Below are 19,440 nucleotides of genomic sequence, written 5' to 3'. Positions count from 1 at the left end.
CTGATTTTCTTTTAAATCTTCTAAATCCTAACAAAAAAGCGTATGTTGGTACAGTGGTGTGATCAAAACCTTTTCATGTGAAGGACCCCCAAAATTATATGTATTTGGTCGCAGACCCGATTTCAAAATATTTTGTTCCAGGGACCCCCAGAAGCAAAGATTCGCTTTGAAAAAACATATATTCAAAGATTTGCACACATTTTCAAGATTTTTCAAAAATAGCAGATCGACAAGCTCGTAGCGCAGCATTCGGTGCCGCTCAATGAGCTTGTAGATCTGCTATTTTTGAATAGCCAAAGTGTAAAATAATGCTTTTTAGCTCAAATCAAAAAAGTGACACAGATGCGTTCCAGGTCTTAATGGGTTGCACAAAGCCACATTACGTGACCACAAGACATGCATGTACAGTACAAACCTGAGCAATATTGAGAAACATGAAGTTCTGGCAAGCAGACGACTTGTTGTGACATCCTGTATCCTTAGATCTGCAGTATCTCGATAAAAAAGAGCACATGGTGTCAGAAACACATCAATGGGCTTGCTTTACACAGTCTACGAGTGAGTAAGTATATAAGATTATGTACAGACACTGTGATTTTTACAACACAGTATATGACCCACCTTTTATGTTGGAATTACAGTACATGATAAAGAACAGCTCGAAATAACCAGTAAAGGCTTTAACTCATCTAACCCCTGCTCACTTTGCTAGGGTCGGATGGCTCAGGATATAGAGGACGGAGTACAGCAACTTGCAACTTGACGACGTCCACAATCACAACACCAGAGGGAGCTCCACTTATCACGTCCAATCCAGATTTGGCTCTAATAAGGGGTTGCATTCGTTCTCCTGCTATGCCACTAAAATGTGGAACGCCCCACCAACAGTTGTAAAGGAGTGTAAAACCCTACTCTCCTTCAAAACCGCTCTAAAAGAGCATGCACAGATGGCTGCAGTTCGAAACTGACCCCTGTAAAAGTCAAAGCCTAGCTCCCCCCCTGTTTACTGTACACATTTTTGTTTTTAAACTGTTTATATGATGATGTTTTGCATAGTAGTGTTTATTTGTCTGTCATTAAATGTTTCTATGAATTGAGTACAAAGGACCCCAATGGAAACAAGATATAGGCTTTCTTGGGTTTAAAATCCTCTTAGCAGACCTTGTATTTAACTGTACCTTCCTGTGCTTTTTTTTGGCAAACTGCTAATAAAGTATTCAATCACTCAGTGTGGTGGACTAGCGGTGGTGTTGGGATGTTTTTGTCAGGGGGTTTCACTTTACTGTTTACCAAGAAAAGTGACATTATTATATATACAAATATTTAGTGGCGTAGCGCTGACAAAAAATCTTGCAGGTCCTTTAATGTAGTCATATCACGCTCATAATCTTATTTCCTATCTCCTCTGAATCCTCAGATAGCAAAGATTCTGTCTCTCACGTCCTTTCTCCCGGCCCCCCGTTATCAGGTGTACTGATAACCGGAGGAGGAGGAGGAGGAGGAGGAGGAAAGGGGCACGTGGGAGCTCCTTCCCTCGCCAACCTTCAACCCTTTAATGTCATTAAATTCCATATCAGAAGAGTCCCTTGGCTGCTGCCAGGGGTGTCTGTACCTTTACCTGGCCTTCTTCTGCTTGCTCCACCGACGGTACTGCCTCGCCTCCTGATCCCAGGACACACACACACACACACACACACACACACACACACACACACACACACACACACACAGGCCACACATAGAGGCACACACCGACAGAAGGAGTACAGGAGCAGACGGACGGACAGAAGGACGGAGCACGACACACCGCCATGGGCTGCTGTAACAAGGAGTGTGGGCTTATAGCTGGTGCTGTGATTGGGGCATTGGTAGCGGTCCTGGGAGGCATACTCATCCCACTGGGTAACGGCATCATTGAGGGGACAGTGGAGAAGGTACGGTGCTCAGTTTCACCCCGGGAGTGTGTGTGTGTGTGTGTGCATGTGTGTGTTTTTTGTGTGTGTGTGAGTGCATGCGCGCATAATATGCATGCATCCGCGTGCAGTGCCAGTGATCAAGGTGAACCCGGAGAAATAGAGGGAGAGGTGCGCCTCTTGGAATGCCGTCAACTTGCTGGTAAACAGGAGACCGACCGTGCACGAGGGAAGTGTGTGGTGTTTATTTACCGTCACATGATGGTTTTAGCCTGTGTTATTTGATGTTCTGCAATAAAAGAGAGCCATCCTTGTTCAGATGCCGGGCAGAGGGGGGCACGCTGACCTGCTGGCAGCCTTGAAGCTGGTTTTAAAAATAGATTGTCTGTGTTGTCTGCTGCGAACAGGAAGCTGTCATTGAGAACGGTACGACGGCTTATGACAACTGGGTGTCCACGGGGGGAGTGGTGTACCGGCAGTTTTGGCTCTTTGATGTGCAAAACCCCACGGACGTTTGGAGAAATGGCTCCACGCCGGTGGTGATAGAGAAAGGACCTTACACATACAGGTACAGCATACATAGCAATTATTTTGTATCTTATTTCAGCCACATTTATAGCCGTGTGTCAGTAGATGTGTTGTTAGAATGTTTTCTGGGAAGTTTTGCAAGGAGGTTTATTACCTGATATGATTAGAGAAGTAGGTGATAACCCAGGTTAGTGGTAAAATCGTTCTCTGCATGTTACACATAGATAAGAGTGGAGAGCTGTAATCATACTGTAACAATAAAAATCAGGCCAGCATGCAGTTTATAATATATACTACAATATTCAGATTGTTAGGACAATTATTATATTTCATATCAAAAGGTCAAGGATGAATAACTACCTCATATCAATGCTTATTACAAGACAGCTCCGTACACAACAGTAAGGGTCATTCACCCTGAGCACTATAACAATAAAAATATAGTTTTAAAAATCGTAAAAGTCAAGTGGATGTCAAGAGTTCACACTGACTATACAAAAAAATCTAAAACGATTTAGTTAATGGCACAGACAGACAGACAGACAGACAGACAGACAGACAGACAGATAGACAGACAGACAGACAGACTGATTGACTCCCGGCCATTAATTCAATGTATGTGGTGATGATCAGAGGTGGACAGAGTACTCGACCCCAGTACTTGAGTAAGAGTACAGATACGCCCTGGTTAAATTTACTCCACTACAAGTAAAAGTAGCCCAGTCAAAATGTTTCAGATGTGCACTTTTCAGATGTGCGCATCAACGTTCGGCCATGTGCGCGTGGGCGCACGCTGTTCCTTCTTTGACGAACACAGCGTGTGGCCAATTGCATTTCAGGGGGAAAAAACAACCAGCAAACCTAAAAGTAACTTGTACTTTTCAGCCTTCCTAGAAATTTGTAAAAGTAAAATATTTGTCTTGGAAATTTACTTGAGTAAGAGTAATAAGTATCAAAGAAATCTAATACTCAAGTAAAGTACAGATCCTCAGAATTTGTACTTAAGTACAGTACTCAAGTAAATTTACTCAGTTACTGTCCACCTCTGGTGACGATAAATCTATATCCATGTCTCTTCCTCAGAACGAGGTATCTCGCAAAAGAAAACATAACGGCCAACCCCAACCACACCGTGTCCTTCTTGCTACCCGCGGGCGCCATCTTTGAGCCGTCCATGTCAGTGGGACCAGAGGAGGATGAAATCACGTCCCTGAACCTGGCTGTGGCTGTAAGTGTGAGCCCCCCCCCCCTCCCCCCCCACACACACACACACACACACACTGTGCTGTGATGTCTGATGCTCACTCTGGGGGTTCTATGGCCCGCATTCAGCTGCTGTACAATTAGTAGTCAACAACAAGCTAAAAGCCACATCAAACTAGGCTGCATTGCAGTAGGTACAGTACAGTAGCTCTGGAATGCAGCCGTTTACTAAAGCAGGCTGAGAGGTATGCTGGTAAGGACTGTGTGATATGACAAAACTGCTGAGCCAGCACAGTTCAGTTCAGTGCAGAATGGCCCCCCCAAAAAAAGAAAGGGGGAAGAAGTGAAAAGCGGAAAGTGCGATTTGCAGTACACAGTCAAATCCCCAGTGTCAATTTTCTGGGGCCATTTGGTTGAATTTGTACACTTCCAGAGTCACAAATGGATAAATGAATACTGATTAATCAACACGACTTACTTTTACCATGTCCTTAGTTTACTTTGATTTGAACTTACTGTGTAGGCTAGTATTTAGAAACGAAAATAGGGCTCGCAAGTAACTCACTTTTATGCTCCAAGGTTTATTTAAACAAACAGCAGATATATCAGATTATCAGCTGTTTGTTTGAATAAACCTTGGAGCATAAAAGTGAGTTGCAAGCCCTATTTTTGTTTCTATATCACTGTTCATACAGTTACAGCTCAGCACCAAAGAACGGAGGATGTGCGTTATTTGTTTTTCTGAATATTAGGCTAGTACTTAACCACTTAAACCCTATTTACTTCATTGGCTGGGGCCCCCCAGGGATCTATCCTTGGTCCACTCCTTTTTCCCCTCTACCAAATCTGCAAAAAATAGCTGCTCTAGAGATTTTACTGAAGAGATGATTTGACTGAAAGCTTCCAGATCGCCTATTTTCGCCTACTGTTCGTCTATTATGACATGCCCAGAAATAGTGTTCTTGTGGTTAATTCTGAATCTGAACTAAATTAAAATTTGAACACAAACAAGGTTTTACTGTTCATGTAATAAAGCTAGAAGCTGGAGGAAGCGAGGCGTAAAAATAGCACAGATAAAAAGGATATTGCAGTGAGGATATTACTGTAAATATGAGCTAGTATCATGCTGTACTTTGCTTTCACTCAACGGGAAATGTTGAGCAAGAAACTGTTGACTGTCGACATACTGATGATAGAGCTGATGTTCGAATCATATGAAATTGGGGCTAAAGGGTCATGATTTTATAACTATAGTCCAGTTTATGGGTTTATGTACGTCGCAGGTCTGCTCTTGAATACTGATAAGATGAAATCGTGCGTCTCCAGCATGCCATTATGCATTATCTGCTGTCATAAAAGGAACATCATTTTCCACTCTTATCTGCCAGAGCCGTGGGGCCATTTATCAGCACTTTCTTTGCCGTTTTGTTTGTGTGTTGGTGCAGAATTACATTGGTGTTTATACTGTAGTTAACGGCTTAAAATATGAACATTTATATTTCTCTTATTCTCGTATTGTTTTTTTTTCAGGGAGCTTATTCACTCGTTCCCAAGCCTTTGCACTTCTTACTGGAGGGGCTGATCCAGAAAAGCAACTCCTCGCTGTTCCAGCGCCGTACAGTCAAGGAGCTCCTATGGGGGTACCTGGACCCCATATTAAAAGACACCGTGGGCATTTTCTCACCTGTAAGCGAACAAGACTATCCTAATTAAGGAGAGTAATGCTTATAATGCAGGGGTCTTCAATGTTTTTTTTCAGGTCAAGGACCCCCTAGCTGCGAGAGAGATGAAACAGGGACCCCCCCCCACTACATATTGTACAAAATAGTGTTGCGGAACATTTTCATAGATTTCATAGATAGCTTCATAGACTTGTTTGACAGCGCTGTCATTGTGTAGCGCTGTGTTGGATTCATGTTAATGTGTATTTTCAGACAGTTAACCACTTAAAGCCTCGATACTTAGAAAACGTGTACTTGGTCTGCTCTTTTTTCCCCCCCTACACCAAACCTCTTTGCCGAAAATAGCCGATCTACAAGCTACACAACGCCTCGCGCTGCGAGGCGTTGTGAGCTTGTAGATCTGCTATTTTCGGCTAAGGTTCAGCGGTTAATGTAAAAAAAGAAAACGTCCTGTCACACAAAGATTTGGCGGCCCCCCCTGTAGTAACTCTGAGAGGTCCCGGACCCCCTGTTGAAGACCCTTGGCTTAATGCATGCTGAAAAATAGCACGTCTACAAGCTCAGTTGCGAGCTCTTTTCGGCTATTTTCAGCAAAGCAAATTATAAATCAGACTTAAAACCTTTTTGTAATGGATTTCAGCGCAAATGTAATGACTTCACCCTCCTGTGTGTTTTCCCTAGTACAATGGCACCTATGATGGCCCCTACAATGTATTCACTGGCAAGGATGACATCTCTAAAGTGAATATTATTGACCGGTGGATGGGAATGAGGTAAGCAGTATTGAAATAAAATTAAAACACCAATCCCCTGCAGGGGATAAATATCTGATGGCTATGTTTTCCCTGAATGAAACTCTTCCTCCTGGCCTTGATTACTGTTATCAACATATAAATCTTAAATGGTTTATTAGATGTGCGGCTGCAACCACGTCACACCACATAATTATATTACATCACACAGATAGTGTTCAGGTTATTTTGACCTATATAGTCCATGAGCCAGACAAGATTTCATTATCGAAAGAGTGGGCAAAACCAAACCTATATTAAATTGTTCATAGGGTCAATATGAGTAAATAAATATATGATAACCTCTCCACAGGAGCAGCTTTTTCATGGTTATCACACATTTTGTTATTTTCCCCATACGTACATGACAGGTGAAAAAATGACAACATTTTAAAAAGAGTTATCACAATGAAACTTCCTGAGTTGATTACTTACATGAAGACAATGATTTATCGTATTACAAGTTTTCTGAAATTGTATATTTAAATATGCAAATTATGCATTAAGAAAATATGCCTGAATTTGCATAACTTTCCAGAATCAACATTGGAACATTGGACAAAGCCAGAGTCAACATTCTTATTTCATTTTGTTAAGAGGTTGGAGTCAAAGGTTTTAACGAGGGAATATTCAATATCTGGCTCAATTTTGTGGCTCTGGCTCATGGACTAAATGCCTAATTTGCATATTTAAATATACAGTTTCAGAAAACTTGTGATACGATAAATCATTGTCTTCATGTAAGTAATCAACTGGGGAAGTTTCATTATGATAACTCTTTTTTAAATTTTGTCATTTTTTCACCTGTCATGTACATATGGGGAAAATAAGAAAATGTGTGATAACTATGAAAAAGCTGCTCCTGTGGAAAGGTTATCATATATTCATTTACTCGTATTGACCCTATGAACAATTTAATATAGGTATGGTTTTGCTCACTCTTTCGATAATCATTGCTCAATTTTGGGGCTCTGGCTCATGGACTACTAGCAGTGAAAGGCTAAAAGAGTTCAAGGTGACACTATTTACACTATTTTCCACCATCCACGCATCTGTGTCATTTTTAGATTTGAGCTAAAAAGCATTATTTTACACTTGGCTATTAAAAAATAGCATATATACACCGAGTGCCGCGCTACGAGCTTGTAGATCTGCTATTTTTGAAAAATCTTGAAAATGTGTGCAAATCTTTGAATATATATATTTTTAAAGCGAACATTTTTAACTCAAATCTTTGCTTCTGGGACCCCCTGGAACAAAATATTTTGAGATAGGCATGGGGGTCCGCGGCCAAATACATATAGTTTTGGGGGTCCTTGACATGAAAAAGATTGAGCACCGCTGATATAGAAACATAGGTTTTTAGCGCCGCGATCCTGCTCTATACCTGACTTTGTCCGTGTGCGTACGTCAACGTTCTGATTGGTCAGGTGCGTCAACAAAGTGATTGGTCAAGCTTCACGTGACACATGGCTATAAACACATTATAAACACATATCGATGACAAAATGTATCAAAGGCGCCGCTACCTTCACACAGGGTGTGATTTTCAGATGTTGGGATTTAGGAGACATGTAGAATCGGCTTCAGGTCTTAATGGGTTAAACCCAATCACACACACACATGCACGCACGCACGCACGTAAGCTATGCACGCACGCACACACACAATTTCCTTTGGGAAACATGGAACCCAAATACCTGCTCCTCTCTTTCTGGACAAGAGTATAACTGTACTGTATAGTAATCTACTTTTATTTTGTTCTCTGTTATTATTTTTCTTCTCCAAAAGGCAGGTACCTTTCTGGAAGGACCAGTACTGTAACCTGATCAATGGGACAGGTGAGGTTCATACATGTAGTACTGGAGAACCGTTGTGTTTAATGATACAAGAAAAGCTTACATGACTCAGCTATTACCAAACGACCTAGCCTATTGGCTATAGCTCTTACGGTAGCTGTAAAAAGATATCTTTCTCTCCCAGATGCCTCCTCATTCCCTCCCTTTGTGGAAAAGAAGAAGCCTCTCTATTTCTTCTCTTCAGACATCTGCAGGTGACGAGGAACTTCTGTCTATAGTTGTTGCAGTAATGTAGATAAATACCACTCCTTAACATTCACATCAACTAATGGGTGATGACGTGTTGTATTGTATGTAACCACATAATGAAGTAGAACTGTGATTCTGTAGCCAAGCTGGTAGAGATGTTGTTTAAAGACATCTTGCACTGATTTGGCAGTCTCTAGATGAGTGATTCTCCACCTAATTACAAGGCCCACTAATTTGATATGCATTAGGCCACGGACCCCATTTGATAAGATATGTATCTCTGCCCCAAACTAAGAACATTTGCTTTGTTAGATATGACTTCAACCGATATGGTATGTCATTTGGCAGAATTATTTTACTGACTATGCACTGTATTGTGATAACAGTCAAACTGATCAAAATAGACATTATTGTACATTCTGTAGTCATATTTACTTGTACATGCAATGCATGGTGAAGATTGACATCAATCATTTAGCTGGGGACGGGGTCCGACATTGCAGACCACCAGTGGTGTAAACATTTAACAAGTAACTATACATTTACTCAAGAACTGCACTTAAGTACAATTTTGAGGTATTTTTACTTTACTGGAGTATTTCCCAGTTTTCAGTACTTTTACTTCTACTCCACTACATCTCAGAGGCAAATATTTTACTTTTTACTCCACTACAATTATTTGAAAACTTTAGTTACTTTGTAGATTTTGATTATTATTACAAAACACACATTAACCACTTCAGCCCTATATACATTTCGGCCATTTGAAAATATACATTTTTATTCCAATATTTTTGTACTTTTACTCGAGTAAATTTTGAATTCCGGACTTTCACTTGTAACAAAGAATTTCTACATTGCAGTATTGATACTTTTACTTAAGTAAAGAATTTGAGTACTTTTTCCACTACTGAGGACCACTCCTCTCTTGACTTGACAGACACTCACTGTTCAGTAGACCTCACATCTGAACCGGTCTTACTTGCAGTATCCACTAGAGGTCAGAGCTATCCAACAACAAAATCTCAGCCAGGGATTTGACTTAATACTCATTACTCAAATGAGTCAATCTGATTCTCAACCAAGTTACATTGTAGGGGTTGGAAAAAAGAAAGATAGAAAAATATATTTTCATCATGAAACGGGCATGCACATATGATGAATGTGGTTTCTTCATCAATCAACTATTTGATCCAGATCGCAGTGGTGGAAACAATACAAAACATTTTGACTTAAGTAAAAGTATCAATACTGCAATGTAGAAATACTCTGTTACAAGTTAAAGTCCAGCATTCAAAATGTACTTGAGTAAATGTACAAAAGTATTGGTATCAAAATGTACTTAAAGTACCAAAAGTAGAAAGTACTCATTGTGCAGAATGTCCCATTTCACAAGTTTTCAAATGTATAAAATGTATAAAAAATCATTTGAAATAGCAGATCTACAAGCTCACTAATGCGTTGCATCGCGACGCATTAGTGAGCTTGTAGATCTGCTATTTTTAAATGGCCGAAATGTAGTATATAGGGCGTTAGTGGTGTGTTAGTGGTTAATGTATGTTTTGTAATAATAATCCAAATCTACAAAGTAACTAGTAACTAAAGTTCTCAAATAACTGTAGTGGACTAAAAAGCACAATATTTTCCTCTGAGATGCAGTGGAGTAGAAGCAAAACCACTGACAATTGGGAAATACTCCAGTAAAGTAAAAAAACATCTCAAAATTGTACTTAAGTACATTACTTGAGTACATGTACTGTACTTTACGCCACTGCTGTTAAGACCGGTTGACCTCTGACCCCTCTCGTCCGTGTATTGTCACACAGGTCGGTGTCGGCCAGCTACGAGTCCACTATGAATCTGAAAGGGATCAAACTGTACCGCTTCACCCTCCTGAAGTCCACCATGGCCGCCCCGAACGTCAACCCAAACGACCCGGACAGACCCAACAACCCGGACAACCACTGCTACTGCGTAGACCCACTGGTCACCAAGTACTGCACCTTATCGGGAGTGCTGGACGTCAGCCCATGTCGAGATGGTCAGTATATGACTTGATGGGTGCCTATTCTTCACCTTAATCTTGGCACATCTCCGGGCGGCGCCATAAGCTCTATACACAGCAGCCATATTGTGAAGACATTCACAGGTGTTACCAATGATACTAATGAAGGCTCTGTTCCATTCTGGTCAAACAGAGTCAGGGTGCTGATATTGTGCATGTTGGCTCACTGGAAACACTCTGTTACACCAGTGGATCTACAGTTGGGGTCCAGGGACCCTCATGGGCTTCCAAATGGCTCCTTACAGGTGTGTAACTCTGAAAGTGTACAAATGGAACCAAATGGACCCGTAAGGGTCCATTTGGTTCCATTTGTACACTCTCAGAGTTATGGGGGTCGTGGAAACCACTGTGCTACACTAAATGGAACAGAGCCTTCATTAGTATCATTGGTAACACCTGTGAAGGAAGTGATAATATGGCTGCTGTGCATAGACAGGTTTCCTGTTAGTAAACATGAGAGGATATGACCGCGCAGAGGAGGGGGAAGCCTATAGAGGGCGCCATTACCCGCAGCAGCTCTGGTCAAATGTCCATTCATAAAAGAAATGATCTTCACCGGGTTTAATGAAAGTAGATTAAATTATGCAGTTTGTAATACCTTGTTTACTCAATAAAAAATATTTGTCGGAAGTTGGATCTGTTTGTATATAATAGCAGCATTATGCCTATTATGCCTATAATAGCAGAATTATGGCTATCTAACTCCCGAACATAACAACAGAGTGAACGGCGCAACAATTCGTTTCCCCCGAGCATGCGCAGATTGCGCATTCTGCTCTGTGATGACGTCGCGCGGAAATCCGTCTATAGAGCCAATAGACCATATTCACACGGCGGCCATATTGGAATTTAACATTGAAAGTGCCAGGGGTCAGGGTGGCTACTTTCATTGACTTCATGGAAACATGGCCGCCGTGTGAATATGGTGTATTGCCCTTTTCTGCTGCTTCATTCAATATCTGTCCACTTCCTCCCGATTAGGCTACAGGTGTAAAATGCAGGTAATCATTGTGTTGCCAGATTTTGCAAGAGAAACAAGCGGCCAGGTCTATGAAAACAAGCCCCCCCCCCCAAAATGTTGTTTTGTTGTTTCATCACTGCCAGTGGTGGAAAGTAACTAAGTACATTTAGTCAAGTACTGTACAATTTTGAGGTATTTGTACTTTACTTGAGTATATCCAATTTCCAATACTTTTACTTCTACTCCAATACATCTCAGAGACAAATATTGCACTTCTTACTCCACTACAATTATTTTAAAACTTTAGTTAGTAGTTACTTTTCAGATATAAATTATAATATTATAAAACATACATTAATCATTTTAGCCCTATTTTAAACCTTGGCTATTTTGAACTAACCGATCTACAAGCTCCCAACGCGTCGCATCGCGACGCGTTGGGAGCTTGTAGATCGGCTATTTTAAAACATTTTGAACTTTTACTTTTGGTGCTTTAAGTACATTTTGATGCCAATAGTTTCGTACTTTTTGAATTCTGTACCTTTTGGATTCCGGACTTTTACAGAGTATTTATACATAGCAGTATTGATACTTTCACTTGAGTAAAAAAATGTTGTACTTTTTCCACCACCGATCATTGCGCTCAGATGCGTGGCCGCACTAATGCCTCATTTGTCCCTCTCCTTCTGTACAGGGTTCCCTATCTACATTTCTCTGCCTCACTTCCTCCATGGAAGCCCTGTACTGACCCAGGCCGTGTCAGGGCTCAGTCCCAGTGAAGAACATCATAAGACCTTCCTGGACGTGGAGCCTGTAAGAGCATAGGACTTCTCACAATTATGTCCTATTTACTGCAAGTTATATAGGCCTATACCGTATGGATATGCTGGACTATAAATGATTCCTCAGACTGAGATTCATGTACAGTAGCACAGGGGTGGGCAACCTTTTTGGGCACATGATCACGTAGCTATTTTTCAAGGTTGGCGTGATCGGTGATCACGCCAACCTTGAAAAATAGCTACGTGATCATGTGCCCAAACAGTGCCAGACAGTGGAAACCACCATTGCTTTTATCTAATCTCAGTCATAATATAGGCAATCATTTAATAATAAAACCTATAAAAGAATGTCAATAATCTTAATTAGTAATAAAGATAATATACTGAATACTAAAAACATCAAACAATTTGGCCTTTATGCACGTCAAACAAATATGTTAATGATGGTTGTTTTTTATGACCTCAGTTGATCGCCTCAATAGGCCATCAGGGTTGTTGCCCACCCCTGATGTGGCATATCAGGTACATGGTAAAATCCGGAATGTTCATTTAACTCTGAGATGTTACAATTGACCTTTATGGGTACATGTTTTATGCTCTGGATTTATAGACGGGTTTCCTGTTAGTAAACATGAGAGGATATGACCGCGCAGAGGAGGGGTAAGCCTATAGAGGGCGCCATTACCCGCAGCAGCTCTGATCAAATGTCCATTCATAAAAGAAATGATCTTCACCGGGTTTAATGAAAGTAGATTAAATGATGCAGTTTGTAATACCTTGTTTACTCAATAAAAATGATTTGTCGGAAGTTGGATCTGATTGTATATAATAGCAGCATTATGCCTATAATAGCAGAATTATGGCTAACTCCCGAACACAACAACAGAGTGAACGGCGCAACAATTCGTTTCCCCCGAGCATGCGCAGATTGCGCATTCTGCTCTGTGATGACGTCGCGCGGAAATCCGTCTATAAATACTCTATCGTGCATTTTCTCCACACTGACACCTCCACGAGCTTTCATGGACAGTTATTGTGGTGCTAATTTTCATTTTTTTATGTGGTTTTGTTTACTATCAGACAACTGGGTTCACCATGAGGTTTGCCAAAAGACTGCAGGTGAACATGATGTATGGGCCGTCCGAAGTTATCACGTAAGTTATTATAACATCTCAACCCATCTCAAGGGACCGTAATCACAGATGTAATCATTCATTGAATGTATAAATAATGTACCCTTTCCCTCTAGGGTTTTGAAGAAAGTAAAGGATTTCACCATATTCCCCGTTGTTTGGCTGAACGAGGTAAGATGTACTAGGTTATTGTTAGTTGAACATTTCTCTTGGGAAATGTGTGTGGTTCCATTTTCTCTCTACCCCAAGTACTGTACTTAAAGCTGCACTATGTAACTTTCCTCTTCTATCCCGGATTTCAACTCGGTTTCCTGCGCAAGGGCTGACATTTTTACCATTGAGCTAATAGAGCCCGCCTGCTTGCTCAGGGGATAAATTGAATCTTGACCATCAGGTCAAAATTTGTGTCAGATCCTGTGTCTAGGTCTAGGTGAGACATGACCTTTTACACGATCTAAATGTCTCAATAGAAGAGAGAACATACAACCATGTATGTACATGTACAATGAAGGCCCCCCTACAACGTATTCTGCCAAGGATGACATCTCTAAAGTGGCTATTATTGACCGGTGGCAGGGACACCACTACAATTATTTGAATACTCGAGTTACTAGTTACTTTGTAGAGCAAGATTAACATTACAAAACACAACAGTTGTTTTTATGCTTCGGCTATTCGAAAATAGATTTTGATGCCAATACTTTTGCAATTTTAGTAACATTTTGAGTACAGACCTTTTACTTGTAGTTGCTATGGTATTGCTATTTTCACTTGATTAAAACATCAGAGTACTTCTTCCACCACTGTCTCTCACTCATTCCGTCTCTCTCTGCCCCCTTCCCCCTCTCCATCTATGTGAATCAGACGGGCTCTTTGGACGACGCGACGGCGGACATGTTCAAGGCAGAGCTCACCTCGCGTATACAACTGCTGGAGACGGTACAGCAGGCGTTGTTAGGCATGGGGCTGGCCACCTTCGCCGGCTGTCTAATAACCTACCTGTGCGTGAAGAGGAACGCAAGGAAAAGCATAGCATGAGTTAGTTTGTCACGTGTGGTGTGGAGCACAAAGCGCGTTCACGCTGCTATAGCCTATTGGACCTCGGATCTTTTGATATCTTATCGACCTGCACTTTATTTTATAATGTTAGGATTTTATTTGATACCAAGGGAGGGGGGAGGGGGGGGAGGGTACTGTGATTTTGTGAAGTCTGAGAGTTGAATTACTTTTGGCAAATTATGACTTCGTACTTTGTTCCTTTTTTGATTGCTGTCTTCACTGCTATGACCACATCCCCGTTGGGGATGTTGAAAGCGAGAGGAATCCCTTTTACGACCATAGTGTAATTCATTTGAGATCTTCACAGAGAGAGAGAGAGAGAGAGAGAGAGAGGAGCGAGTTTGTTATCCATCCCATACATAAAATGTACACAAACTGTAATTTATTTTTTATCTTGAAACTCATTATTTCTATTCTGGGCTGGACTTGAGCCTTCAGACTGAATAAAACGTGAATGAATGACATTTTGTATTTCTATTGCATGCAAGGGACTGAAGGGAGTGTTCTCAAGGGAATAGTCACTTTAGTCATGACACAGCATGGGTTTGTCAAAACTGATCCACATTCCCTGTGGCCTAAAAAAATGAAAAAACAGTCACAGGCTCTCTTGCCGCTGAAACAAACCTCTCTATTGTGCACTTTAATGCCCAATTATTCAGTTTCCTTTTCACCCCAAGTGGCCCGTAAATCAAAATAAGAGTAAAATATGGTCTCAGGGATGATTATACTGCGGTTGTGTGTGGTACTTGGGTTTGTTTAGTAAGAAAGCAGTATTTCTGCCCAGCAGGAGCCCTCTCTCGAGTTTTATGGGTTTTAAATGACCCTCTGTAGGCTCCTGGGGCCTTTAAAGTTAAATCTGGAGGGTACAGGTCAGACACACCAGGAAGTATTTAATTGCGATTACAGGAGACTTGACTTTCTTTGAACATGATATTTGTCAATCTGAGGTATTGCAGGTACCGAACACTTTGGTTTTACTTTTGTGGAAACGAATTTCCCCTTTAAATTAATCTGGTCTAATGCCAGAGCAATACTGATATTACACTACAGTACATGACATAGTCGGACAATGAATTCCGCAATCAGATCCAATTCATTTAATTGCTTTATTCAGGCTGTCATGACATCAATAAATAGATATACACACGCAGGTTTCATAATAACACTGAAATGACACTGACCTGGACTTTACATAATGCTGGTCTCGCTTGTTTCTTAAAAAGGGACATGGGGACCTGTCGTAGGAAAGGTTACACTGGGAAAGCCATTTGCATTTCAGAATGAAAACTTACCTCTGCAATTTGCAGATACGGTCATGGTTATTTGGTAGACTAGGTTGAAATATCTATGTACACGAGGCTCACAATGTAAACAAAAAAGAAAGAGAGGACGTGACATTAAGTTAAAAGGATAAAACAAGAGAAGCACTGTACACGAACGACAAATAATATTTATCTACATTAGCTATGCTTACAAAAAAAAACAGGATTCTATTCACATAAAATGGGGAAAGTCAACCCTGCAATATCGCAAACTATGAGTAGGCCTACAGTTCATTATTTCATTAATACCACTGATGAAGTATTATTCATCATTAGAAAATATGATTCTCCAGAGATATTCTTCTCTTTCAGCGTCAATCGAGAGTACTCCGATGTTCAGGTACTACTAGCATACATTTACCCGAAGAAGAAAAACTAAAAATGTGCGTGTCTGCCAGCTGAACTGTTCAAAGGGCTTAAAATAGCCTGTTCTGTTGTCAATGATGCGTTTCATACACATACTGTAAACATGCATCTGTGCTGGAAACAAGAGGGTATATTACGGTATGGATGGAGAAAAGGGGATATGCTGTTATGTACAGAGATGATGTAAGGCGTATGCAACAGAACAGAATGAATTATTCAAAGAGTTATAGACATGGACTTTGGCCTACACTGATGTTTGAATTTCTCAGCTATTATTTTATTGAGGCCACTTATCAGGCAATCTGTGTCTTGTAAAGACAGAGCTAGTCTTAAGTATATGGTGCAGGAGGACAGACTAGAATGACAAATGTTTCTCAGGAATGGAACGCTCTGCATAATGTTAAATATGCCCACAACGGTCATGAATAACTCTGTTAAGTTTTGCTGAGAAAACATACTGTACAGTATGTTGCTACAGACAGTATTATGCAAATGTCTGTAGAAACTAGTGAAGCACGATGTAGCGCTTGGCATAAAAAAAATCAATAACATTCATCGTAAAACATGCATATCTCTCTCTATCTCTTTCATTTCCCTTAAAATATCCATAACTTATTTATTTGCAGGGTTTCAACTTACCTCGCTTTATTGGATATTAACTTGTTTAGGATATTGGCTCAAAAATGTTGACAACATGTCCACGTTGTGCCAATTTCCTGTTGGCCCAATTTCTTTTCCATTGCCTATTATAATCTGATCATCAACCACACCCATGTCTTAAGGTGTATTATCGTTAGTTATATTGAGACCACACAGTTGGTTAGTATCATCACCCATAAACCGACAGGGTCACTTCAGTTTGCCTTGTGACCAGGGCCGGACTTACCGTTGGGCTAGGGTGGGCTGCAGCCCAGGGGCCCCAACTGGGGGTGCCTAAAAAAAAAGAAAAAAACTTTTTTTTTACATATATATATTTCTTATGATGAAATTGTAAAGTAACCCTGCCGAATTAACCGAATTAAAGTAACAAAAACACGAAATAAAAGAAAAAGCAAACGTGAATTTTTGCGCACGCTATGCGTGCCAGGGGGTCTGAAAAATTACTCTAGCCCAGGGGCCTCAACTCCTATAAATCCGGCCCTGCTTGTGACTGCAACAGGACACCGACATTAAAAGGATTGTGTGTGCGTGCGTGCGTCTGTGTGGAAGTGTGTGTGTATCTCACAGTCTTTCAGGTCAAAGTACGTCATGCATACACAATGAGATAAGCGAGGAGATATCTCAGAATTCTCTTCTGACTTCCGCAAGTACAGCACAGTGGGGTCAGGGAGCTGGCTAGCGAGGTCCTGCTAATGTCCTTTTAGAAATCAGAGGAATATGTGGTTATCAGTCTGTCTCTGTGCCAGCTTTGCCGTCCTTCCGTCAGACGTCTGGGAGGTGGTTGCGTCGGTTCCGACTCCTGCGGTCCAGCAGGGGCTTGAGCTTCGCCAGGTCCCCCCGCAGAGGTCCCGGGGCCTGGGTCTTCTGCTGGAGCTGGAGGTTCTGGAGCTGCTTTCTCTCCTTGCAGTACTGCTGCACGGCCAGGCTCTCGGCGGGGCTGAACGCGGCCAGCAGGGACTTGGGGTGCAGCGAGGTGGCCCACGCCCAGGGCGACTGCTGCTTGTCCGTCAGAACGCTGACCATGGCCTCGCTCAGCACGCGCAGGCGAATCTTGGCCACGGTGCGTTTGAAACCGTTCTCCGTGGTCAGACAGTAGTACAGGCCCTGGTCAGACAGCTGGACGGAGCGGATGAGGAGGCCGTGCTCGGTGGAGACGACGCGGTCGCCTAGCTTCACCTGCGGAGGGGAAGACACGGTTGGGTTATCAGCGCCCTCTATAAATGATCATTCTGATTTATGTCCAAAATGATGTGCAAACCTTCATATTCAGTAGCCTCTGACTATAACAACTCCATGACCAGCAACACGAAGCCATCAGCATACAACACCTGAAGCCAATTCACTGGCTACACATATCAAAATAAACTAGAAAAAGTGCTCCTCGGAGCACAACTCTCCGCCAGAAGACTTGTGTTGGTTCGAAGGTCGCGAAGGTCGCTATCCCTCTTGTATATGTAAGTGTCCTATCCATCCTGTCTGGGTAAGTGTCCTCTTCCGTCCTGTCTGTGTAAGTGTCCTATCCCTCCTGTCCTATCCGTCCTGTCTATGTAAGTGTCATATCCCTCCTGTCTATATAAGTGTCCTATCTGTCCTATCTGTCCAATAAGACAGATAGGAACAATTGGACCGCGACTACTTGACTACTTCCGGTTCGAAGTGGCCGGTTCGAAGTGGCCGGATTTTCGGTATTGGAATCTGGCTTATCACAGTGACACATGTATTTATAGGTCGCTATCCCTCTTGTATATGTAAGTGTCCTATCCAACCTGTCTGGGTAAGTGTCCTCTTCCGTTCTGTCTGTGTGAGTGTCCTATCCCTCCTGTCTGTATAAGTGTCCTATGTCATATCCCTCCTGTCTATATAAATGTCCTATCTGTCCTATCTGCCAATTATGTATCAGCCATGCAGCCATTTCATGGTTCCCGTCTTACCTCACTCTGACAGTGGCGGAGACACTGTCAGAGTGATGCCATGTATATATAGGCCCGGTGGCGTCACTAGCCAATCAGATCACAGTATTTCACGTGTCACGTGAGGCTTGACCAATCGGTGTGTCATGTTTAGAAAGTGAAAACGCAGTGATAACAATACTCTCCTGGCGGAGAGTAATTAATTGTCCTGAGTGCGGTCCATGTTTAAAAAGATTCGTGAAATTCCTTGGGATCCTTTACCGAGAAAAGGTTGACTGCAGAAGTAATTGTTACTCAAGTCTGTCAACTAAATACTACTAAACTAAATATGTGAGACTAAGACTTGATTTGGACCTAAAAATATGCACTCATTTATTTAGACCAATGCTTCCCAAACATAGGGCAGTGACCCATTTTGGGTACAACCCTGTTTTTATGGGTCGTGGGTAAATATCCCAGTTTTTTATTTATTATCCCAAAACTATTGCTTCCAAAGACTATATTTTCAAATAAACCAAACCATTTCCCCCCTCACAATAATGTTCTACAATATATAAAATAGCAGATCGTTGTGAGTTTGTACATGGGCTACTTTCACTATTTTTGAAATAGGGTTTAAGGGGTTATTTCGTTTGGGAACCCCACAATAAAAACATTGGGAAATCAGTCATGAAAGAACTTTAACAGCATTGTGCCACAAAACTATAATAATGCACAGAAAGTAGGTCAGCGAGACTTAATGTCAGTATTGGCTGAGAACGAGGGCGTCTATCCCCGTCAATGCACAAGAGCGCAACACCTTCCATCAGCTCCCGGTACTTACCGCACGACTGTGCTCCTCATACACAGAGTTGGCTGTTGCCCAGGATCCAACCCAGAGACACAACAGTACACAGTATGTCAAGGCGAAATCCTATACTTTAGGCTATGATCCATCAAAGCACTGATGGCCAAGTCTATATCATTTAGGTGCTCGGCTTGCACACTTTCAAGGACTCAAGCTGTTTAAGGGGTGTC

At 41.6% G+C, this 19,440-nt stretch overlaps 2 protein-coding genes across 2 annotated transcripts in view; one reads left to right on the top strand and one right to left on the bottom strand.

Annotated features, from left to right (window-relative positions):
• Positions 1-1,811: 1,811 nt before the first annotated feature.
• cd36 (CD36 molecule (CD36 blood group)) lies at positions 1,812-14,144 on the top strand (the record flags this gene model as incomplete). The annotated part of the gene is made up of 12 exons (XM_084049540.1): positions 1,812-1,934; positions 2,321-2,481; positions 3,525-3,669; positions 5,175-5,330; positions 6,008-6,099; positions 7,909-7,958; positions 8,101-8,170; positions 9,992-10,206; positions 11,886-12,004; positions 13,054-13,127; positions 13,223-13,277; positions 13,971-14,144. The coding sequence occupies 12 exons, from the start codon at positions 1,812-1,814 to the stop codon at positions 14,142-14,144; spliced, it is 1,434 nt and encodes a 477-aa protein (XP_083905666.1).
• A 1,103-nt stretch (positions 14,145-15,247) lies between these two features.
• The window catches only part of sema3c (sema domain, immunoglobulin domain (Ig), short basic domain, secreted, (semaphorin) 3C), a 61,124-nt gene continuing 56,931 nt past the window's right edge, over positions 15,248-19,440 (bottom strand). The window contains exon 18 of the mRNA XM_084050465.1: positions 15,248-17,689. Within this exon, the coding sequence (XP_083906591.1) occupies positions 17,276-17,689 (414 nt within the window). The 3' untranslated portion in view covers positions 15,248-17,275. The remainder of the gene's footprint in view (positions 17,690-19,440) is intronic.

Source organism: Gymnoscopelus microlampas (genome assembly GCF_963454915.1).
Source record: "Gymnoscopelus microlampas genome assembly, chromosome: 23".
In the NCBI taxonomy this organism is placed as follows: Eukaryota; Metazoa; Chordata; class Actinopteri; order Myctophiformes; family Myctophidae; genus Gymnoscopelus; species Gymnoscopelus microlampas.
Note: the sequence above shows the minus strand (reverse complement) of the source record. Positions and strands in the feature narration are given on the sequence as shown.